Genomic DNA, 25,510 nt, shown 5'->3' on the forward strand with positions numbered 1-25,510 from the left:
AGGCAGAAACAGACTCGAGCAGGCTGTCCACATCCTTCCAAAGTGCAGGGATCTCACACAAGGGTGGCTTCTGGGCCTCTTCCATGGTCACCACTCACAATTAACTTGGGGCTCCCAGCAGGTGTTGCCCGAAGCTTTTCAGTTCCCTTCAGATGAGGTACCAGGCGACGAGAGTGCCCAGCCAGGTCCTGAGCATGGAGGGATGGAGATGAGACGTGCTCCCCTCTTCTCCAGATGTGCGTTCTATCCTTGGCTGATCTGACCAGGAGCCATTTGGTTTTGGCTCTTTATCCACTTTTGCTGCAGTGATTGATATTAATGCACGTCTGGTGCCCCCAAGGTCCCACCCCTGTGGTTCTCCTCCTGCCTTCCCTTTCCTTCTGGAACCATTCAGAAAAGGGTATGTGAGCAGATGAGGGAGGCTTCTTGCCCAAATGCTTCGCTGGAAGAATGTGGTACAGCCAGATGTGAAACGGACCTCCCCTGAGTGAACGACACACAACCAAGAGTCACTGCACATCCTGCAGAGACAGAGCTTCCTAACTGAACGTGGCTTTGTACACTGTGCTCCCCCACATCCGAGTCGAAATGCCATCATTCCTGATTTTGTACTGAGCATCTCTGAAGAAGAAAGAGTCCTTTGGGGGCTAATTGATCCCAGGCCTCACAACTGGACATAGTAGGTTTCTATGGCTACTTCAGAAAACATTTTCCAATAATTTAAATCCAGGTATCACATAATGTTTCAACTGGAGCACACACATTGAGAACATTATAACGAAAGATGGTAGGTATGCTATTTAACTCTAACAGCACAGAATAAGTTTTTCATGACAGTGAGAATAGTGGAGCGAGAGTTAATGCTATAAAGTCCACAGAACTGTCAGGCGTAAATAAATCCAACGAAACTTGTTCAGATGGTATTCAGGCAATCCTACAGGGGCCATTATGAAATCATCCAAGATCTAAGACACATAAAAACTTTCTTAGTCACCACTGAAGCCAAGTGCAAACAAGTTTGTCTTAAAAAGATCCAAAAATCCTTACGCTTTCAGTCTGCACAGCCATAAAACAGTGCCTGTTGAATTTTAAGTAATATTCTAATTAATCACTGGATTTTATAGTGTCTTGTAAGCTGTGGATTAGATATGAAGAAGGCAGAGTGAGAAGAAATCCCCTTGCACTTAGCATGAGTTGTAAGTCCTTTGCACAAACCCACTCGTCAGCCGAGCCAGACTTGTGTGAAGCATCTGCTAGGCCTGGAACGGACCACTCATTGGAAGATTATTGTCATTTTCGCACTGATTAGAGTAGGATGTAAAATGTGCACAAAGTTCACAAACAAACTGATGGAAAATTATTCCAACTGTGGCTCTGTCGTGTGCAGGAAACAGTTTTGGGGGTATTTTTACATTATTTCGTTGGGGAAATGAAGAGTTTGTAATACACGAATAATACGACCTCCTCACACTCTGACATACTCAATAATTGCCATGACCAAGTACGACCAAACACTCTTGTATATAAAAATTTCTGATTTATGTTCTTTAATTGGATGCAGTGAAGGTGTAGACAATCTAGAACCATGTTATTCCTAGAAAGGGATTTAGTTAAAAGGGAGGCAGAATTTTTTTAAGGGCCCCTATTCAGGAACAAACAGCTCCAATGAGAAGCAAGACTTTTGCTTTCAAAGAACGAATTAAACATCTTAAAAGTGACTGTAAGATGACCACTTCAAGCCTCATTTTCTAAAATGTACAGAAATCTCTTCAATAAACACGTTCACCTACCTCATGATACAAGGGACCACTACCGACTGGAGGCTTCTTTGCCTTCTTAGATGGAGTTTCAAAGAGTGCATTTGATTCATTGATCTGTAAGAAAATTCATTCGGCTACATGAAACAGGAAGGCGTACATAGACAGCACACAGATACACGTTAACTTCCACACAGCTAAGTGACGGGAGGGGCTGCGGAACTCAGCAAGGGAGGGCCATTTATGGATGAGGGGAGATAGTTATTGCCACTGTGGTAAACCGTGAAGTCACTGCATGGGTATGAGCCATCTGACAGGACTGGCTGGTCCCCTCTGGCCTCTGACGCCTACGATCCTCTGTGGGCTCCATTCTTCTAGTTAGCGATGGGCCGCCCTGGAACATGCAACAGTTTCATCTTCTGTTACTATTGAATCCTTCATTCAATAATTCCTCACGGAACCTAGCATGGAGCCTGGCATGCCCTCAGAAGTTGTTATTAAATGAATGAATGTTGAATGGGCAACATTCACGGACTAATAATAATTAATAATAATAATTTAAGGTTAAATGATTCCAACTTATTCTAGCTACATGTTTGTTTAAAGGAATCCACCAAAATTTGCCCAACGGCCCACGAATATAATAGTTTTATATATTTTATTATTTCATTCTATTATTTTAGAGGAAAGACAGTCTCCGAGGGGCTTGGGAGTGGGAAGGGACTGGTACCTGCTGAAGAATGTCTTGCCACGACACCACACTGAAGAGTTTTCGCTGTGGGACCTGGACGGCGAGGGTGAGGGCTCGAATGAGAAGATCGTCTTCAATCCGGTTTCCAACTACGAAAGCGATGGAGGCCCTCCAATCGTTCTGTTACCAAACCAGAAAGGAATTAGAGTCTAAATACTCCTGACTAGGTAATTGTGTGTCAAAGGCTTCCACTGAAACACAGGAGAATTTTCCTGCAAACCCTGTTTGAAAGACAACCTGGTAGTGTATTGGCTTTGTGATTCAAGAGGCCGCCAGGCGGCAGTATTGTGCCAAATTTCATGCGACGAGCAAAATGCACTTTTCTTGAGAAAAAAGGCCTTATAGTGTGAGGAAAACAATTTTAAAAAGTGATACACTTTCACTAGAATGCTGTCCACAAATAATCTGGTGTTGGAAAGCAATCGTTCATTCATATGTTACAAAACACACATTGACATATAATCTCAAAAGTTGAAATCTTTGTTTTCTTCCCTGACGTATCCTAAGACTCTAAACAGTGCGAGGCACCTAGGAGGAGCTCAGTAAATGTTTATTGAATGCTGGGTAATGAATTAGTTGACCAATGGGCTTTTCCATGAGGTGAAAATTCAATCCCTGAGAGTTTTGTGGAGCACAGAACTAGAACGCATCCTTTCCTCCCAACACAACACAAGGATTTCACTGTTAATTCACCAGTGAGTTCTTTCCACTTCAAGAAATATTAAACCTGGACATGAAATTTTACATCATATCATTTAAAGAAATGTTACTAAAGACAAGATTCTTATTCAGGAATCAACCCCTTGCTCTCTATTATAATTTCCAAGAAGCAATTCTCTGGAGGCGATCAAGAATGGAACTTTCTGAATTACCTCCTGTGTGGTACCCAAACTCACACAAGTCCTTGAACACCAAGGATTTCATGGGGAGATGGACCAGGTAAACACGATAAAGACATTAAGACAGAGAGAGAATAAATAATAAGGGCGGGCACTCCAGCCGTAGGAGATCTCCAGATCTTAGTTCTCCATTTATAAAATAAAGGGGTTTGACAGGGCAAGATCTGCGTCCCTCTTAGCTCCACTCCAGAAATTTGATTAAGAGTAAAACTCCTCCTTGGTGGATTCCAAAACAACATCTAAGAAGACTTGGAAATATTTTCCACAAACGTAATGAAATGCATAATCGTATGTGGTTTTCTCTGTTTTCTGTCCAGTGCACTGCCAGGGTACTGACAGAACTAGGACATAGGCGGGACAAAAGGAACTTAGTGCAAATTCTTCCTTCCCATCACGCAGTGATTATCATTCAACTTCTCTTACTTCTTTCCATGGAGACTTACAACCTAACAAAACCTGCCCAATTTTCAATGCTGTCACCAAAATAAAAACCACGCGTGGAAGCACACAAACGTGTATTTTACCTATAAAGAGCATGTGTGTGTGTGTGTGTGTGTGTGTGTACATGCAAGTAGGCAGCTCTGTGTGTGTGTTTCCCTCTGGTTCTACTGAGTTTAAAACCTATTTTTGTTGTTGTTGTCGTTTGCTAAGTAAGCCTAGATAGAAAGACTGCTATTCTGTTTTTTAAATATTCTGATTCGGACAAGAAGGAATGATATGTATAAGGGACGTGTTAGAAAAAAATCCCAAGATCACAAAATGACCTTTCCCGCACTGGCTGCCTTTCTTTTCTCTCGTCTGCTTTCTCAGTCAAATACGCAACGAGAATCATCATTAAAGGAGGCAGTTCTCTTTTGTTCTCACAATAAAGCACACGCGGTGCGTGAACAGGTGATACTTTGAAGTTCCTGTCAGGCACACTTTCCGACCTTGAGGATGTAAATGCCCGCTTCTCTCCCTTTTCCCGCCCCTTACTGCGCATGTCCCTGCCAATACCTCTCAGCTCTTTTGGAGACGATTCAGAAAAAGGGTACCGTCACCCAGAGTCTACCCACTAGTACCTGCTGCCGAAGGCCGGTGTTGACTGTTTCAGACCAGAAAAAAAGAAAGGACGCGGAGGAAGGAACTAACAATTACTGAGAAACGCCATGTGCCAGGCATGTGTTATCTCATTAAATCCCTAAATAATCTCTTTAAATAGGTGCATTAATACTTTATAGATGGAAAAACAGAGGGCCTACCAAGTTAAAAATCTTGTTAACGGTCATTTTGGCACAAACCGCATGGAGACCACATACTGGCTTGCGATTTGGGGATCATTTCAGAACAATTTTGAGAGCAAGCCTTTGGGGTCAGAATCCCTTTCTATAATCCTAAAATTGCAGCTAATGGCTACTTCAGCCACAGTAAACGTAACAGATGGAGATTTATATCACACGTCAAAGTGTATAAACCTTCAAAAGTAGATTATGTATTAAATCCTTAAAACACCGTAAGATTACCTTTTAATAAATGATAGTTTTACAAAGACTCAAAGAGGTGAAGGAATTTCCCAAGGTCCCCCTCTCTCGCGAAGCCCAGTGCTTTTGCTACTTTGCTCTGAAACACATGTTAACGCAGGACCTGTCCCTCTGATTCGTGGCACTATGGAAACTTCTGGGACCCTGCGATCCCTGTGAGGTGAGGCAGTTCACCTGGGCTACTGCAGGCCTGGATTTGTTCAGGTTCGGCGTGCTCCAGGAGGCCTGCTGAGCACCTGGGCCATGTATGTCCATCGGAAGGGGTCTGAAGAGTCCCGCTGATGTCAGCGTAGCATCTGCACGCTCCAGCCCACCAAACTCCTGCTCTAGAAATCGGATTTGGCAAAATAGGCCCCCAGAGGGCTTTGTCGGAGTCACGGATTAGTGTCCAACCACTTCGCCAGCGCCCGAGGAAGCATGAAATGGACTGACGGAGGGCTGTGCTGCAAACCGAGACTGCCTGCAGAGGAGGGTGCACCCACAGGCACACTGCACTAGGGGGCAGCCAGATGCCAGGAAATACACAGTCTTCCAGCTAATCAAGAGCACATCGCGTCTCCTGTCTAATTAGGAAGAACCATTCCACGATGCTCTGCAAATCTCATCCCTGAATCTTTCTCTTCGTACGTCAGAATAAAGGTAGATTCCAAGTCTCTACTACCTGGCAGCAGGTTTAGAAAGAGGAAGATTTTTTGGGGAAAAAAATCAACCACAAATTAGATTTGACAAAATACTATTAAATATACCCCTCCACTCGGATCGCACCCAACACACAGTCACACAAAGTCCTGAAGTTTGGATTCAGCAGGTAGCAAAGAACCTGAGCAGAGAAAACAAAGGCTGGCCATGGGGGAGAGATGAAAGCACCACGGTACAACCTGGCGGCCCTACCTAGCCCTGGGTGAATTGGTTGAAGACAGTTCAAGAAGTTTGGGTGTAATGAGCAGCATGAGCCTAGAGAAAGAAAACATGAGTCATCTTAGAAAACTACACTGGACGTATCCAGTGGTGAAGGACGAGGGGTGTAGTCTGGCACACCTCAGACACCTCCGGAAGCAGTCAGCCCTCTCCTGCCAGGAGGCACGTCCCGTGCAGGGCTAGTGCTGAGTCTTGCCCTCTCGTAGTTATTGATCAAATCATTCAAAGGGTGGAATGAAGTCATGTATGGACACAACCCATTACCTTTTATTTACTTTATCAGTCTCACCTAATTTGAAGCCCGGCAGGAGGGCGTCTGAACCCAAACACTTTCATCCTGGTCTCCTACGGCAACAGGCATCCATGTAAATGCCGAAAACCTGGCTGTCCCACATAATTATATGCACTGTCCCAGAGACATGGGGTAGATTTATAACTATTTTTCTTTCATCTATGGCACAGTCCCCAAATGTTATTTAGGCATTCCTATAGCCTACTGTCATTCCAAAAACCCTTCCGAAAACAGTAGCTTTTGGGCTCTGGGATTGAAGACTGCTTCCTTCTGTTAGTACAAAGAATCAGCTGGTATGGTGCATTGGCCCGGCAAGACCCGAGGTGAGATTCCCACAATCCTCCCTCGGCACCGACCAGAGCTGGATGAGCTCTGAGAACCAATGGTGGTCAGCACCTTTATCTGCAGACAACATATGAGCCCCAAGTAAAATCAGTGCAACCCTGAAAAAGTCATGTTTCGTTGAGTTATTTAATGCTGTGTAGATATGCAAACCTGTACTTTATGTCAGTATACTCTACTGAAAGGATAGCCTTTGGTTAAGTAGATTTATTGCCAAATGGACATGGATTTGTGAATGTCTTTCTCAGACCCAGTTTTTTCCTTCAAAAGGAGTCTTGGATCTCCATCAGCAAAGGAGTGTTAGTACGGGCTGCTGGCCAGCAGAAGAAATATTTTTATTACATAGAACTGGCTGCCATAATTGCATTTGTTAAAAAGGAATTCTAACTGTAAAGTGAGTTGGAAATATAGGTTAAAAAATAGGGACACACTGTTATATAATAAATGAGAACAATACAAATGCCCAGGATATGCAGGTATTGAACGCCGTTTACTGTCTTGACTAGACTAGGTCTTATTAGAGACGCTTTGCTAATTAGAGGTTCCTCACAAGACTACCTTTGAGTCCTCACTTACCTGTGGGGGAGATGACGTTCCAAGACCCCCAGTGGATGCCTGAAACCGCGGATAGTACCAAACGCTATGTATACAATGGATTTTCCTATATATATGTACCTGTGGTAAAGTTTAATTTATAAATTAGGCACAGTAAAAGATTAACAACAATAGCCAATAATAAAAGAGAACAATTATAACTATATACTGTAATACAAGTTATGTGAATGGCTCTGGGGCCATTATTATGTGAAATAAGGGTCACTTGAACACAATTATCGTGATATTTCGACAGTCGATCTGATAACCTAGACGGCTACTAAGTGACTAATGGGCAGGCAGAGTACACAGACGTTAGACAAAGGGAAGATTTACGTCTCGGGCAGGATGGAGCGGGACAGCACAAGATTTCATCACGCTACTCAGAATGGTGCGCAACTTAAAACTTAACGAATTGTTTATTTCGGGACTTTTCCATTTAATATTTTTGGACTGTGGTTGACTGTGGGTAACTGAAACGAAGGAAAGCAAAACCACAGAAAAGGGGGGATTGCTGCAGTTTGACATATTACCAGCATGCTGTTGTGATAAGTACTCAATATTTAGGAATTGGTTCACATGGTTGTCACATTTCCTTAACTAGACTGTAAGCTCTTTAGGTCAGAAATTATGTTTTATATATGCGTTTACACCTTATGGCGCCCGGTAGAGACTGGGCTCTATATGCAAACATCTGTTGGTTGATATTTTAAAGCAACAGAGAATATGCTTGGACACAGGATTTGACCTTGGGACTCATAAAGTGGAAGAATGTGGCATATCAGAAAAGTGTGCAGAGTATACAGTCCATAGCCCTGAAGTCCTTTAGGAGGAAAACAGACTGTATCTGATCTAACGCGGCTGGTGGCTTGTACCAGGGGTCAGTGGCAGGAGTCTGGGGAGTAAGGCCTGCAGCCATTCTTCCGGGACATATTTCCTGGGTGACTCAGACAAGTAATCAAGATGCAAGGGGAAGGAGGCAGCTCTACCGGGCACAGGCACTGACTAGAAAACCATCCCTCCCCTCTCTCTCCTTCTTCCACTTTCTCCCACGACCCGGCAAGACGGACCTTGATGGCCTGCTCCCTCCTCCCTTCCACCTACTGCCGACAGGCTGCACATTCGACGATTCTCTTTCAAGGTGACTTTGAAATTCTTATAAGCTTCATTTTGTGGTGGGATGAGTATCGGGGTGGGATGGGAAGAGGAGGAGACAGAGAGGGGCCACACATAAATTCTGGTCCGGGTCCACAATCTAGGGGGCTCCACAATCGAGACCCGGCCCTGCCTGTGGCAGCAACACCCCTGCCCGTCCACACACATCTCCTGACCTCCGTTTGGAGGGTGCTGGACCTGGCCCTCCCGGCTCTGTCCTGGGAGGTTACATGGATATCTTTAAATAGGTCACGTTGGGAGTATTTAATTTACGGCAATGGCAACAGCTACAAAACACCGCTCTCCCCTGGGAGAACAGGTTATTTCTTAACCATTTACAGCCGCCTGCGGCCCCCACCCCTGTGTGTGTCTCTGTGTGTCTAAGGCTGACTTAGAGATGATTTGGACTGAGAAAGGCCAAGACTGTCTCTGAGAAAACACTGAGGGCCCAGCACAGTCTTTCCATCTACTGCACCCTCACCCCGAATACACATGGTGCAACAGTGAGCTCTGCGGAGAGATGACTGCATGACTGCTCATGCTGCGTCAGGTGTGGCCCAGCCCTAAGCACTGTCCTTCAAAATGGGCTCTAAGAAGAGCAGGTGACGAGACAAGAACAGAGAGGCCACTGTGGGAGGAGGGGGGTCAACCCACTCCAAGGCTCTCCTTTCCTCCTGACCATCTCGGGGGTCTGCCTCCCCTCTCAGGATCGGAGCAATGGGGCCATTGCCATGGGAGGTCCCCAAGCGCCCCTTGCCCAAAGGTGACAAGGTTCCCTTATATGTTGGTGGCCCTTTGGAGATCCACAGGTCATTGTGGCACAGTGATTAAACAGCTGGGCTCCGGAGACAGACCGCCCGGATTCGAAGCTCAACGCACCAGCTGTGTGTCCTCGGGCAAGTTACTTAACTTCTCTGTGCCTCATGTGTAAATGAGGATAACAACAGTACCTACATCTTGGCATTGTTTGAAGACTGAATGAGAAACCTACAGAAAGCCTTTCTGAGCACAGCACCTAGCAAAAGTCATAGTCATCGGAATGGATATTATTTGGGGGTGGGGGCTCTGTTTTTGTTAGTCATTAGAACAAACATGGTTATTCTACACATGCTGTGTCATGTGTGGAGAGTTTCTGGGTGAACCAAGAAAAAAAAATCAAAGCACATATCAACCAGTTGCATCATGAAAAAGCAAATGTTCATTCGAACGACAGTTAATTCATAAAACAATTTTCCCTTTGATGACCATGACCTTGTTAACTGATATGTTTCTAAAATATTTCAGGTCATTGGAAGAGAGGGCGAAAATCATGAACATAGGAAATTTAAAATTCTACAGGTGTGTAATCTTCAGAGCTGGGGGAGAGAATGTGAGAATGTGGCCAGAAGGAGCTTTAAGTCATTTTGCACCTGGTACACGTGTATCAGAGACATCCGCCCGTCACTGACTGTGGAAAAGACACCAATTAGAGTGAAATCAGAGGTACAGAGGCTGTCAGGAGATGAAGAGCTCCAAGGAAGCCACGCCGGGGACTGGGCACCAGACCGATTTTCATGAGAGATGGGGACCCGCTTCCTTGGCTCAAAAGTAGAACAATGTGGACCAGATGCCTGGTCTTTGCATTGCAAATATCAATCTAACTAATTGTATGGCTCCAAATCTAAAATACAGATGTCAGGCAAGGCTACTTCTTCAAAACGAAAACCAAGTGAATGACATTTATTTTTGATAGCGAGCCTTAGTGCACCCCTCTTTCCAGATAAGATGGGCTCCCTGGCCTGTTGCTATATTCTGGCCCCCCTGGGACCCTCTAGAGGCCTTTTCAGAATCTACCATCCCCGTCTTCTGGGTAGAATAAAATTTACCCGTATCACCTCCTATTCAGCTCAGGGCCTTAATAGTTGCCTGTGGTAACTGGATAAATATATATACCTCAAGGCTTTAGTGAAGCAAAAAAAAAAAAAAAAAAGAAAAAAAAAACAACTTTTAAAAGTATTTTTTTCTCTCTCCAAGTTATATGCGAAAGGAATCCCAGTGAATCCTGGACCAACTCAAAGGGATGGCCTGGTAACGGGGTATTTCAGGCAGGAGGCTGGGCCAGTGGAAAAGGCTCCCCTAGAATCATACCACCTAAACAACTTCCTGCTTTGCCCGTGTACCTGGCATATGGTAGCATTCAATGTTTCTTAAACTTAGCAGCCAAAACCACACACTAAGGAGAATTTTTATACATGCTTAGTATGGGAACGCCAACAAAGTATGTGGCATTTCATCAGCTACACTCAGTACTTAGGAAGGAACCAGGTATCTGAATGACTGAGCATTTGAATTAAAGAAAGGATGTATCCCTTTGGAGCTCAGACTATATGACTCCGTGTCTTGTATTCACTGATGAGAACTCAGCAGTCTTGAAGCAGCTTGACTGTGCATGCACACACTACCTGGCTGGTCTCCTTTGTCTTCATCAACATGACATGTGATTGCTAATTAACATTATTGACGTTCTGGTGAAAAGCTACAGCACTCAGAATTGGTATCAAATTCTGCCTCCGTAGTTTTTTAGCCAAATGACCTTGGATCTATCTTTGTGACTCAGTTTTCTCATTTATAAGAATGATCTAATAATACAACCTTCGAACAATTGTTGCAAGGCTCTAGTGAACAACTATATCTAGAGTCATTTTGTAAATGGAAAGTGCCATGCGAAGATAAAATATTAATACGTGCAAAGGAAATACTCCAATTTCCCTTAGAAAGCTCTGCAACATGGGTTAAGAGAGGCGATTACTTCTGTAATTCTGCAGTTGGATAAGTCCCGAGAATATTCTTTGGACAGTTCGGCCTCTGAGGTTAGGCTGTTTGATTGTTTTTCTTTCATTTTTCAGGGTCCTTGGCCCATCCCACCAATCTAGCACATAAGCCTAATTCGGTTTTGCTCCACGCATCAGAGAGTTTTAAGACAGCTATTAAAACACCACATGGAAAAGCTTTGCAGGGAATTCTACTCCACAGAGAAACCACAGAAACCACGACGCACCTTAACTATCTCCCCACCCCCACAAGTTGGCTAACATTACGGCTGCATTCTGTTAGTACAATCCAACCAGTTTTATTGCTTGGAGCAAAATCTGAGGTCCAAATGAACTTCAGAACATAAAAAGTCAGGCAAACCTCAAAAGGAAACAAGCTTCTTTGGGTTTTCAAACAAATATTACATATCAGAGGCATTCTTGTAACAGAGGAGAGCCAGCACAGCCGAGAGGAGTCCTGCTAATTGCTCCACAGAAGTAAAACTGGAATCGGGGACTCATCCAGAAGAAAGAAGAGGTCTTTTCATCATCAGGTATTAAAGTCTACAACCTTTCATCAACTCCTTCCTCTGACAGGAGACCCTCTTGTGCCTTTTTTGAGTCCCTTCCGTGCCGAGTTACTACCTTCCATGTTAAAATTAAGATGTATTTTCAAGATGCAATATTATCTCATCAGTAGTTACCCTATTGCAGCCCTTTTGTTTTCCTTCTTTTCTACCTTCCTTTGTCTGATTTAAATGTCATTTATCCACTATGAATGGTGGTGTAGTCCATGAATTTGTACAGCTTTGGCACTACTAGCTACGCAGAGGAAATGCAATAACCAACCAATACTCTTTCTAATGAACCATCCATCCCCAGAGCTGCTGCCTGGTTCATTACGTTTCATGGACAACTCCTCTTCCTGCAATTGATGCAACCGTCCTCACTTATCATTTGTTTACCACAAGGCCACTGATAGAGTTTAATTTCTACATCCGTCTTGAGGGCAGAATACCCGAGGATCCTTCCAATTTCCCCAAATTCAATAAAATGTCCAAGAAATGCCAATATTTTGATACCCAAATTACTATCTCTAATACCTGGCAGCAGGACAAAAATTCTTTGTCTCATCTGTTCTAAATTTTAGGCCTAAAGCTATAGTCTCCAAACGGGGAGGTGGGAAAGAACGGGCACCCAGGAATGATCCTGGGGCAGGGGCAGGCCCTCTGGATACTCGAGTTTGTATCCTGGTCGTAGGGAATGGTGGGACCTATTCGAACACTCCCTGGGGGTGTCGCAGAAAACCTGAGAATGCACCTAGAGCAAGAAGTGTGGTAAGGGGATCTGTGCCCTGTCTCATTTCAACAACAAAAAAAGGGTGGGGGGAGCATTTTAACTCAACAAGCATTTATTACATTACTGTGATTAAATGTCTATGCTGTACCAAATGGTAACGGATACACAAAAATGACTAAAGGAGTTTGGAAGTGAGCAAAAAATACTTACATTTCAAAATAAGTTCCTTAAGGACCTTTTCCTGTGCAGGCGACTTACTAACATTAGTCCCTCTGACCAGCCCATCAAGGGACTTAGGACACGATGCTCTCCAGACCTGGTTCTGTACAGTAATCCGAACTTTTTCAGCTGTCCAGGGCCCAGGAGTTGTTCCAGGAAGGGAAGAGGTAGATAAGACCCCCAGAGGACAAGTAAAGGGTAAACCATATTGATCAAAAGTAATCAGTCCTGGGGGGGGCGGGGCATGCAGATGTGTGCGTGGGTGTCTGAGGCCGTTCCTGAGATCTTTTCCCTACAATGCTTGTCATTTTCTTCAGATTTTCTTTCAACTGTCCCTGTTTTAGGGAAGGGTTTCTTAGGAGGCAGAGAGAAGGTGAGGTGGAGGAGAAGGGAAGGTGTCACTGCGGCGAGGGGAGGAGTGGTGTATGTCGTCAAAAGCCATTAGAAGGCTCCCAGTGACCTTAGCAAGAGCAGTTCCATTGGAGTGAAACTGCCTCCTGCTCCTTCTTTCTTTCCTGCAATCTTATGCACCCTCATAACTCACGTATCTCCTTTACAGTGTGAACCTCGGTTAAGGACCATGTGACAAAATATTCCCAGTTAATGATTACGATAAATTTTAAGCCCTCGATCTGGTTATGGTGATTAATTTTCTCCAATTACACAGGTACACGGAGCATATTTATTGGTTACATCAGGGCAGTAATTCATTATAATTATTCTTCTCCGATGGATTCCCTAATATAGCCCTTACAATAGCTCTTTCAACGGTCTAATGAAAAGCGCACTGGATTGAGTATAGAAAACCTGATTAGTCTTGATTCCAAACACATGGTCTTGGAAAAACACTCAAGTACTCAGAACCTAGACCGTAGCAAAATAATACTTAGAGCAGAGAGTCATTCATTCATTCCACCAGTACTTATTGAGGAGTTACTACGTGCCAAACATGAAAACGGGCACTAGGAATAGAACGCGTGGGCATAAGGCATAGTCACTGTCCTTAAAACAGCACCAGCCTGGGGAAGGAACTACACAAAAAAGGGTGAAAACAGACTATAGGTAAAAGTATTTCACAGCCACAAAGCACAGGGAACAGTATCCATTTCTATGATTGTGTTGTTCACCCTAATGTATTCGCTAAGGGTTAATGTTTACTGTTTGGGTACCTATGTTATATGTGCTATGCTAGACATGGAAGACGTCAAGCTGAATGAGATAGGAGCAATTCAAGGAAATGAACTCAATCTGCATATCTCAACGTGGACAGACTTTCAAAACATAATGCTGAATGAAAAAAAGACAAATTGCAGAATGGATAAGCATAATCATGGAAGCATTTGTGTAAATTTTAGAAATCATACAGTAAACAAGCCTATGTATTATTCACGGCTGTAGATAAGAGGTACAGAGATAGGCTGAGAGGATATGCACAAAATTCATGACAGTTTTGCTTCTGGAAACGAAGGGAGAGGAACGAATGGAACGGGGTGGGCGTATGGACAAAGAGTTCTTCAAATATTTTTAAAAAATAAAATCAGCCGTGGGCAGGTTCTCATGCTGGCACAAATGTGCTTGTTATACTGTCCTTTGTGTCTTTCTGCATTTAAAAGAGTACTGGAAAGCAGTCTCTGCTCTCCAAAGACCCGCGGTCTAGCAGGGGAGACAGACGTACAAACGGTCCTAACGTCAGGTGACAGGCACTTTCCTTGGCCGCGTCTCTCCCTGTGTCTTAGGCAGAGACTCATGGCAGATGGCACTTCAATGACAGTGGAAGGAATCCCGTGTCTGTGTCTCCTGCTCGTCCCCTTCTATCCACACAGTGGCCTCACTGCCACCTCGGAAGAGCAAGGTTTTCTTGCTTAGGTTTTGTCCCCTTTTCACATTTTCATCCCCAAACCCCCTTCACCAATCTCCGGAACTTGCTCCTTTTCTCGGGCTGAGGAAGGGATGCTGATCCCTTCTCCTTTGTACTGGAGCAAAGGACCCACTTTTCTTCGACCTCTTTTACAATTGTGTCCCTTCAGCTCTCCCATCTTTCCCTCTCCAGTTTTCATCCCCTTCCCTCCCCTTTCCTCTCTATCCTATTCACACGTACACAGATTATCTTCCCTGAATCCCAGTCTCCCCACTAACCATTTCCCACCCCTGGATGAGGGCAGAAGGCTATTGGTTAGAAGGCTATTGGTGTTAGGAATGAAGGGAGGTGAAAAAGAAGGAACCAAAATAGAGAGGTAGAAGCAACTGGAATCACTGACCAATTTGAAATTAGAAGAGAAGGTTCAAGGACGATTTCCAACTTCAATGAACAAGGCAGTACCAGTTCTGAACATGACTTTGAGGAACATGTGGACCATCCATATGGAAACACATAGAAGAGTACTGATAATTGTTATTAGTATAACTATTTCTATCAGCCTAGTGTCCCGCATTCTTTCATACACTTTGATTTTCATACCACTCCAATAAACACAGTAATACCACTAACTAGTAGCACTAATCACTAAGAGCGCCCTCCTCCTTAGCAAGTGCCTACCATTTCTCCATTCAGCAAGGCTATTTATTTGAGCCCCTCTATTCTATCTGCCAGGGGCTGGCCATATGTCACGATAAAGCCCTGTCCTCCGGGAGCTTACATTCACTTGGAGGGGAACAGGCCATAATGACATAAATGTAACGCAGAAGTCAGGAGCTGACTCAAGGTCAGAGGCTACGGGTTATGTGTAGTTGAAGCAGGTGGCCAGGGAAGGAGGTATCTGAACAGAATTCTAAGGGAAGGGAGGAAGTGACCACCTTGGGGCAGGTCATTCTGGGCAGAGGGCACAGCAAGAGCAAAGGCTCTAAGTTGCCAGTGTGCTTTCTGATGGATTTGAAGACGGACAAAAAGGCCAGCGTGGTCAGAGAGGACGGACCGGGAGGGTGAGTCGCTGGAGCTACAAGACAAAGGCACAGTGGTTGGCAGAGGCCGCCACACAGGGTCGTAAAAGACCTAGAGACCTACAGGCCACGAGAGAGCCTTTGGATTTGACTCCAAGTCTTGTGCATTGAAAGAACCACTCTGGCTGCGGTGTGGTGACAAGACTCTAGGGCAGCAAGAGTGGGAGAGAGGCCAAGTTCCGAAGCTCTTGAGTGACTCGTAGCTCAGGTAAGACAGGGTGGTGGCCTGCATTAGGGTGTGGCAGGAGGATGGTGCCACGAGCATGGATTGGATATCCTTTCAAAGGCAGAACCAGCAGGATTTACTAACAGTCGCTCATGGGGTGCAGAAAAAAAGGAAAAAGACAATGAATGCAACGATGTAGGCCCTAGTGACTCGCTGGGTGAGTGGTGACACCACGCAAGGGGAAGGGGAAGGGTTGGTGGAGAGCAGGGTGAAGGGAGAAAAAGGACTTTGGGTTTGGAGGTGTGAAGTCTGAGACACGATGTGTTAGATGCCATCACATCCTCTCAACAATCTTTTTAGTATCTACAAGGGTATGACTGCTGGCCCTGTTCTATGGATGTAAAACGAAAGCTTTGAGATGGTCTTCAGTTTAAGTTCTGATGACCAGTGGGGTCATGATGGATTCTGGAGCTCATGAAGAGAAAATAGGCTAGGAGGCCAAGATAGTGAAATGTAGTCAGGGAATATAACCCAGTAGAAGGTAACCCATGGGCTTGTCACTACTAGGTAGGTGCGGTGGCTTTGAGGGAGAGAATTAAAAATGTGAACCTTTTGCTACCTTTCAGGGATTTGCAGAGCTGTAGTAGGTAACACTGAAATGGTCGGACCATGGGTCCAAGTAGGATAGCATTAAAGATAAGAATCACTGAGTAGTTTAGGAAGGAGAAATGTCAGCGAGGGCCAGAATGGTGTGAGTTGAGCTCTTCTTGGGAAGTTAAGGGCAGGGTTTTAATGAGGAGTTAGATGGCATTCAGGCCAGGAAACTGTGTGGGTATAGTCAGTACACCCCAGGTATAGCCTGGGGGTACCACAGAGACCATTCGACTGAAGTGAAGGGAGATAAAGATGGATGAGCAGAAAAAGGCCAAGTTAGGCGGGGCCATGACAGCCAGGCAGAACATCCTGGATTTTGTCCTTGGGTAAATGGGGGCCGATGATGGCTTCTACAGCTAGCACTGAAACATGGTCAGCATTCACCATTTCTTAGCTAACATTTTCCTCAGATGTTGCCAAACTTACATTGGCAACGCTTGCATTTTACTTATATTTAATATTTTTCATTTGCAATAAAAATGATCACATATAACATCTAGGTAGATATTTTGACATGCTAATTCCCTTTGGTTCCAGGCTCACTCAAATAATACACTTTTGTCCAAAAAGAGAAAGTATAATGTGAGGTTATGAAAAGTCCATTTCCCTCTTAACACTCTTCCTAGCAAGTCAGCTGTTTTCATTGGCTTTTATTAAAACAACCTTTGTGTGAACTGGCAATTTGTTTTGTAAATATCAATGAAAGCATATTTCAGAAAATATAGTAATAAAAACCAACTCAATTTCAGAAATATGCTTGCTGCCAGACATCAGTCTTCAGCTCGTATTATAAGTATTTCCAGTAAGTCTTAAATACACATTAACATGAGAAATAGCTTACTGTTTAAGATCAAAAAAGCTGAAAAATCCTTCACTGCCTCTCAAAGATTGTTCAAGGGTTCTGTCCAATAAAATGTATTTCCCTTTTTGATAAACTGCATTTATAATGGTTTAAGCACTTCAATTCAAATGAACATTTTCCCCCTAAAAACCTACTTAGACTCAGTTTATCACCATCCTAGTATCTATATACTGTATACCCTTATTTAAGAGGTTTGGGATATTAACATTTTAGCAATACCCGTCTTGACCTCTTACCCAGTTTCCAAAACTTTATAAGAATTATAAGTTTCGTTCAAGAACTCCAGGGAAAGTCTTTGACTGTTTTGCAAGTGTGTACAATTCAGCTACTGTCACTAAGTTATGAATGTTTAATAACAGAAAAATATTATCCTCGACTGAAGCATAAAAGAAGGAGAGACTGCTAACTATTTTAAAGAACTTTCCCTCGAATGCCTCCGGTTGGCAGATGAACTACCTCTGAGAAGGGAAATGGTGTCTGCGTAGTTCTGTTCAGGGCTCTGTCACAGTCAGCCAATGTGTCAGTCCCTTCATCTCCTCTCAGTAACCCTCCCCTCGGTCTAAGTAGCTGTCCTGGTTTCCACAATATAGCTTTCTTCATACGTCAGTCAGTGAATTCATTTCATATATAGTTTCAGTGTGCTGCCACGTGCCTGCCTAGAAGCATGCTTGCGGGTATGGAGCAGATACAAGGCGTCGAAGTGATTTTGCTGTGAAGTAGCTCATATTATACGGCTGCCCTACAAAACATGAAATGCTAGCATGCAATTCAAGGCATTCTGCCACCGAGTACGAGGCTGCAAGATGACTGTGAGGGGAGATACATGAGGGTTAGGAGAGTTAGGAAAGCTCCCTGTAAGACATGGGTTAGGAACCCCCACCCCCCCAAAATGGGTGTGACGAGGAGAGGGAAGGTGGAAGTTCACTTCAAGCAGGGAGACTAACGAGTGAAAGAGCAGGATGGGGGGATGAAAGTCATTTACTAAAGGGTTATTAGATGCCAGGTGCTAGAGAAATAGTTATGAAATGAAATAAATATCATTTCATCTTTACAGCAAGCCTGTGAGCTGGATATTATTATCTCTCCCTGACAAAAGGAGACTACAGCTCAGACAAGATAAGAAAGTTCCTCTAAGTCGTATTTCAGAATCAGGAGTCACTACGTAAGTCGGCCCGGTCCCAGAACTGGACTTTCTCTAGCAACTCATTGCCTTCTCCATGTGTCTACACCGCGGCGAGGAGACTGTTAGCATGTAGCGATTCAATTGGATGGCAAGATGGGGCCGAGTTAAAGGGGGCTGAAGAAGCCAGGATGATTCGCTTTGGAGATGACAGACGGTCACTGGCAGTTTTGGAGCTGGGTGTGAACCTGGTGTGAAGCAGTGTTTAGGAAAAGATAAACTGGTAATAGGTTTGATACACAGGAATAGGTGATTCTATAGTGAGTAGTGGTAAGGGGCGCTTGCAAAACTTCGGGGATCAAATGATGCAGGCCTGGGCTAGAATGAAGGCATGGGAATGGAGGAGAGGAAACGTTAAAGGGAAAATCAAGGGGAACTCGAGGCAGACTGAACCGTAAGGCTAATGGCTCACAAATAAGCTTCAGCAACTGTGACAATTATAGTGCCATCGGCAGAATCTAGAAAGTTGAGAGACAGAGGTGGTGTAAGACTTTGCTGAGCCAAGGTTTGGCAGGCACGGCCAGAAAGTGAAGTGTACTTCCAGGGAGCAGAAGAGGTCATTTTCCTGAACTGTTTTTGGAGAGAAGAAAATAATTTTTTCCTAATCAAGACACCCCAATAGTTCTGTTTTTCTACTTAAATGATCTCAGGCAGAAGCCAGAGAGTCGAGTATAAAAAGAAAATGCTATCGTCTGTCTCTCGTCTAAACATTATTTATGAAAGAGGATGAGAGATAAAGGATGGAGTCTCATTTCAGGTAAAACAAGCATAGTTTCCATATTTATTTACCAGTTTTAAGTAACACTTTGCTCTCAAATTTAAGTACTAATCAAACGTTTCAACAGACATTCCTTAAATAACTTGTTCTACTCTAATAATCCTTACCTCACAACAGTGTTTTGGGGTTTGACATACGATCAAATACATAAAATTTTGTTTTGAATTGCAAGGCTTATATAAAATGCTATGATTATCATATCATAACTTAACAGTTCTGTTAAGAAGGAAGGAAGAACTAGTGAAAAAACCTACAGTCTGGTCCCTTGTGTACTATATCACCACATGTTTTTGGACCAGACCTTAAATGCTTGGATCCTCAGTTTTATAAAAGGGGTGGGTGAGCCCAGAGACCCTGGGAATCTCCACCCCCGAGTGAGTGCTGTGAAGGACAGCGTGCCATGTATAGTATCAATCTGCTTTCGATGCAAATGTTACTACGTATTTGAAAAAGAGGAAACAGACATTGAGAATGAAAATATAGAAATTGGAAGCGAGACCTCATGAGTTTCAGTAAGGACCTCAATACATTATAGCAGCTTTTTACAATATTTAAAATTACGTGGATATTTATATTAAAGAAGAATTGAAGGCTTAACCAAGAAATAAATAGTATCCAGTCCCTTAAGTTGGGGATTAGGGACCTGAAATTGTCATTACAAAATGAAATTAGTGAATTGGAATAGTGAAGCTGGTGGGGTTAAGAGGTGTGTGGTCACCACGAACATTTTTTTTTTTTTTTTTTTTTTTAGTGTTTTCTGTGGTGGGTCACAGTAAGCAAATGGCATAATTGCTATGCAATAGTTGGTCTCACAAGTTATGGCTGCCATTTTGCTATGCATAAAAAAACAAGTGAAAAGAAATAACCATCCTCAGATAATGTGAAAATATGAAAGTATTTAACAATTAAAATTATCAAAACCTCACACCAAATTCCACCTGTGTTATAACGAAATCAACCTAAATAAACTTTTGGAGAACCCTGGAATTCTGAAGACGACTTTTGGGAGCAAAAGTCCATAACATCTTAAAGACGAAAAAAAAGAAGGATTTGTATCTGGCTTCTGAATATTCTCTATGCTGATATCATGCTGTCACTTAACACAGAAAACACTGTGAGGTTACCCTTCCCTGGACTCCACCCTCCGTGTTGACACAAAAGCTCTGACCATAACACAAAATCCCAATTGAAATATATATAGCGCAGTCATTTTGAAGGCATGTGACATCATACCTAGAGATAAGCCTTGAACAATATATAAGCTCCTAGAGGGAATAGCTATGCTGTTTAAACAATTCTGAAAAAAAAAAAATGTTTTAAGTGATCATGAACAAAGCTTCTACTAATCTCCCCTTTCCCAGCATCACCTGCTATATACAGACTTGGAAGAAATGGAAAAATCACAACTGATTACAAAACCTCTTAGACCAGAGTGACGTCAGCAAGATGGCAGACGAGAATGTCCCCTATGAAACATTAAAAACACAGCAAGAGCCTGACTAAAATAACTTTACAGGAGTTTTGAAACCAGCCAAAGACCTAAGGCAACCAAGTGAATACTCAATCACGAAAAAGCCACATTCACTACCATCGGAAAATTTGTGCCCCTTTTCCTCTCCTTTGTCCCATTCAGTGGACCGTCTTTTCAACAACTGGTGCTGGGAAAACTGGATACTCACATGCAAAACTAAGGTTGAACCCTTACTTCACACCATTTACAAAAATTAACTCAAAGTGTACCAAAGGTGTACTGTAAATGTAAGGTATAAGACTGCAAAACTCTTAGAATAAAACATAGGGGAAAAGCTTCGTGACAGTGGGTTTGGCAAAGATTTCTTGGGTAGGACAAATACACAGGCAACAAAAGGAAAATTAGATAAATTAAACTTAATTCAAATTAAAATTTTTTTACATCAAAGGATATCGCCAATGGAGTGAAAAGGGAACCAACCCATGGAATAGAAAATATTTGCAAATCCTACCAGAGTGACAGCACAATGGCAGACTAGGGAGCTCCAGACCCTCTGTTCTCCACAGAAACATCAGAAAAACACAATGGCCAAGAGTTGAAAGCAACCCAAGTGTCCAGCGATGGATGATGAACGAATAAATAAAAGGCGGTCCATACATAAAATGGAATATTATACAGCCTTAAAAACAAAAAATCCTAGTACATACTACTATGAACACATGTATGAATACATACGTGAATAAACCTTCAGGGCATTATGCTGTGTGAAATAAGCCAGTTACAAGACGACGAATACTGTATGATTCCACTTCTGTGAGGTACCCAGAGGAATCAAATTCATACACAGAAAGTAGAATGGTGATTGACAGGGGCTGGGGAGGGAGGTACGGGGCATTATTTAATGGGTACAGTTTCACTCGGGGTAAATGAAAGAATTCCGGAGACGGACGGTGATGATGGTTGTACAACAATGTAAATGTACTTAATGTCACTGAACGGTACGCTTAAAAATGGCTAAAATGGTATTCTATAATATTATGTAAATTTTACCACAGTAAAATAATCTTAGGCCCAAATGTCTCCAGAGAGCACTTTCTGTCACTGAGTGCTTAGGCTGACACCTCTTCCTCTCACTGTGGCCAACAGAGGCTGCTCTGAAAATTGCATGAAAAGATTTTAATTTCCATGTTAACAAACAAGCATCTTTAATCTCCTTATGCTGCTGGAGATGATGTCACATAGGTAATCTTATGTACCTAAATATCTTCTTCTTATGTAATTGGAGGTGTGATATTTCACATATATTAATAAGCTAACGGTTTTAATACATGGATAGCCAAGTTAGTCACTGACCATTTGATTGACAGAATTAATTTAGGAGCCGTGTGCACCCAGAAGCTGTCTAACCTACATGTTTCTCTCTTTCCATTTAAATGTGCCAGATTTATTTAAGGCACATATGGGTCTCCCTACCTGAAATAATCATTCCCTTCGTTCTACCTGCTCAAATTCTACCCATTCCTTAAGGCCCAGCTAAAGGAACTATTTTATAGAGCATTTCCTGACTCTCCCAGCCCACATTCCTCTTCCTAACCGCTAGTCTCTATCTAGTCAGTTAGTGCTCAGTAAAAGACTGCCTTGTCTTATCTGCTATCATTTGATGTTTCAGAATCAACTAAAATGTACTAAAACGTTGACAATTATTCCAGCCTGAACAGACAGACCGAAATAGTGATACAAGGGAAATTCACTAAAACAAACCTGTGAACTTGTTTGTTCTCTTTCAAGTCTAGTACAGCTCTGTGTGAACATGAGTTTAAAACTATTGTTGACGTGGATTAATCAATGAATTCTAAAAACAGGCTTATGGGAGACTGGGAGGTGGATCTCCCTCTCTCCCACCCCTCCCCTACATACACCACGGACACACACACACACACACACACACACACAGAGAGAGTCATCACACATACTGGAGCACAAATTTGCACATGAGAAGCAACTGCATGGAAAGAAACTCTCTGGGAACTGAAGCAACAACATTCTATGTGCAAAGCAATTTGCTAAGCCCCATGAATAAGGAATTCATACATCTCCAGACATTTTTAACCCAAATTCAGTCTATTACATTGGTGGTTAGGGCATGCCTCCGGGCCCTGGACTGCTAGGTGAACCTGGGAATTTTCCTCTTGGATCAGACATGAAACCAAAATGAGAAAATAATATGAGAGGAGGTGGAGGGCAGTTGTCTACCTCTTGTGATAAAAAAACAAACAAACAAACAAAAACATGTCTTCCAACAAACTGAAGAAGTTCACTCTTTGTAGTTGAAACTACTATTACTTCGAGTTCAAATTCTTTCTGTTCATATATAAGATTTATTGAAATTATATTGTTTGAGTAGGAGCAAGAAAGCTGAATATTATTTCAGGTTTGCAAGTCTTAAGGAAAAATAGGGCCTTTCGGTTTTCCATTCAACTAGGAAAATTATAGCTTCATACTTGCAACACTAAAGCTAGTGCAGTGTCAGCACCTCCATCAAACTCTGTTGTTCAGCAGTTTATAACTCAAGCAGAAATGTTCACTCCCAGCCCACACTTGGCCGACACAAACTCGAGAAAATGGAGAGAAATGACTTTGGCTAGTGCTGACTTATAAAAGCAAGAAAGAGGGTGCCTTTACAGAGCATTTTGGAAAACATCTTTGAGAAGTTGAGACTAGAACAGGGAATTACTGCATTGCCACCCTTCAGCATCCGCATTATCTTAACTATTTTTATACAATTCTTCCTCAGGTAGAATTCCGTATCAGGCAGAATTACAGTTCAGAGAGAAACACAATTATAGTGGGAAATAAGGACAGGGAGGTAGAAATTTTTCATGAGGGCATCAGAAGTCTTTAGCTATATTTTTCCTTTAAGTACGAACTCTCTAGTGCACTGTACACACACACATACACACACACACACACACACACACAATTTAAAAAAAACATTGTTTTTCCTAGTTCTTAAATTATGTGAGAATGGCAGGCTGGAATCACCTCTGTCCTTCCTAATGTTATCTTGGTCTTAGAAGCACCTTAATGTTGGAGGGTATTTCCAGTGGCAGGTGACAAGAGCTATTGGACTGCCCAGCTCACTGGAGGTGGGTGGGCGCGACATGAAGTCACGTGGCAGGTGCTTATGGATTGCCTGGTGCCTCTGTGGCATTGTATGGATGAGTCTAGCAGCGCACCCGTCATGACTCTGATCTCCTAGAGTACCTTCAAACTATATCACGTCTGTGATATTGTGGCATCCGGACACTACACAAGAAAAGCATCCCTCCCATCTGCAGAAGGCACACTTATATTAAATACGTTATCATCTTAGGTCTGCTTTCACCCAGCATTCATTGAAACCTTACTGTGGGCCAGACACCAGGTGATTCGATAGGATTTCTGTCCTTCAGGAGATGTCAGGAGGAAGTGGGCAAGTTCATAAAGACAACTCCAGGACAATTGTGGAGTGACATCTGAGCGACTTCCCTGAAAAAGATCGGACACGCCAGAGCGATACCTCTTCTTTTCCCCACCAGGCACCTTACAACTTTGAAATCCCACGGACTCCCCGGGCGCCCCCTTTCTTTTTTCCTTAAAGCTCACTCTGTAAAGCACACCCTGCGGATGGGATGCTGGGTCGTTTTTCCAGCGGAATGACCCGACCTGGGACGGGGGCAGTTTTCGGTGTGGGGAGCGGTTGCGTCTGGAAGGGAGAGCTTGCTGCGTCCCCAGGAGAGTCTGGCGCAGAGAGGGCTTACGGGGCTCCGAGCTCACCTGATTGAAGAGTGCAGCGATGAGTGACGGTTCCCATATCTTGGAACTGGTGTTCGCCGTCCCGCCTTTCTCTTTCTTGGGTGCCATGCAAGGGACTGGGGCAGCGCTGGCCTCTAAATTGGGCGCAGGCCCAGACAAAGCGTCCCCGCTGCCATGGGAACTGAAGCCACGCCCAGTTCCTGACCGAATTCCACTCCCCACCCCCAAACCTCTTTTCAATCCTCAGGTCAACCGCCTCCGTCGCCATAGCAACCGAGTTTCCCAGCGCGCAGCAACTCGGGGGCGGGCCTCCCTGTCCCGTTGGTTGAATCAGGGCTTTGCAGCAGGACTGTGCATGTGGAGGAGGGGACGAGGCGGGCCTCGAGCTGGTCACGTTACTTGATTCACTTGGACCCCTTCTTATAGCTTTTCTCATCCGAGGCCTTGTCTACAAACCCAAAACTCCTGCAACCTCGTCCACGAGTTCTCCACCAACATTTCTTCCTTCCTGGGTAATGGAGTATGGAGAACTCATCCCTCTGGAGACAACGGCCCATGACATCGTCTCATCCACTCACACCTGCCCCAAATGCTTCCTACCTGAAGCCACATTTATCTTCCCGACACAGGTCCAAACGTCCTCCACAAGAGCCTTCATATAGCTGTGGAGGGGGTTCCCTGCCTAATCAGATCCAGCTCTTGTAAACCGTACTGTACTAGTAAGTAGAGTCATTCTTTTTCCCTTTTTCCCATCTGGCCCTCGCCAGTATCTAAAATAGCCTGGTCAGAAGAGACCCCAAAATCGCAATGGTCGTAATAATAATAACACTAGTAACAGCAGCACTTGTTTCTTGAGCACTGGTTACATCTCGTACACAGTTATTTCTTAAACATTCTGAAACAACCTTCTTCCAAGTCCCCCAGGGTATGACCAAGGGCACCAGGATTAGGCTGCAGAATTATCTGAATCCCAAATCCAGTGTGCTTCACCTCTACACTACTACCTACCACAGTTTCAGACCTGCCAAGATGAGAGATGCCCCTTTGGGGACAAGACAAACTTCTATGTACTTTTTACTGAAATGAGGACAGCCAGGGGCAGAGCTCAACCCAGAGTGTTTTGTTCTGTTCA

The 25,510-nt window shown here is 43.6% G+C and overlaps 1 protein-coding gene across 1 annotated transcript in view; it reads right to left on the reverse strand.

The window, feature by feature from the left end:
- The window catches only part of SPAG17 (sperm associated antigen 17), a 159,821-nt gene extending 135,278 nt beyond the window's left edge, over positions 1 to 24,543 (reverse strand). The window contains exons 1-3 of the mRNA XM_074318633.1: positions 24,400 to 24,543; positions 2,488 to 2,628; positions 1,791 to 1,874 (exon numbers count right to left, since the gene is read on the reverse strand). Coding sequence (XP_074174734.1) covers positions 1,791 to 1,874; positions 2,488 to 2,628; positions 24,400 to 24,486 — 312 coding nt within the window. The 5' untranslated portion in view covers positions 24,487 to 24,543. The remainder of the gene's footprint in view (positions 1 to 1,790; positions 1,875 to 2,487; positions 2,629 to 24,399) is intronic.
- Between the last annotated feature and the right edge of the window lie 967 nt (positions 24,544 to 25,510).

This window comes from Rhinolophus sinicus, linkage group LG14 (genome assembly GCF_036562045.2).
Source record: "Rhinolophus sinicus isolate RSC01 linkage group LG14, ASM3656204v1, whole genome shotgun sequence".
Taxonomy (NCBI): domain Eukaryota; kingdom Metazoa; phylum Chordata; class Mammalia; order Chiroptera; family Rhinolophidae; genus Rhinolophus; species Rhinolophus sinicus.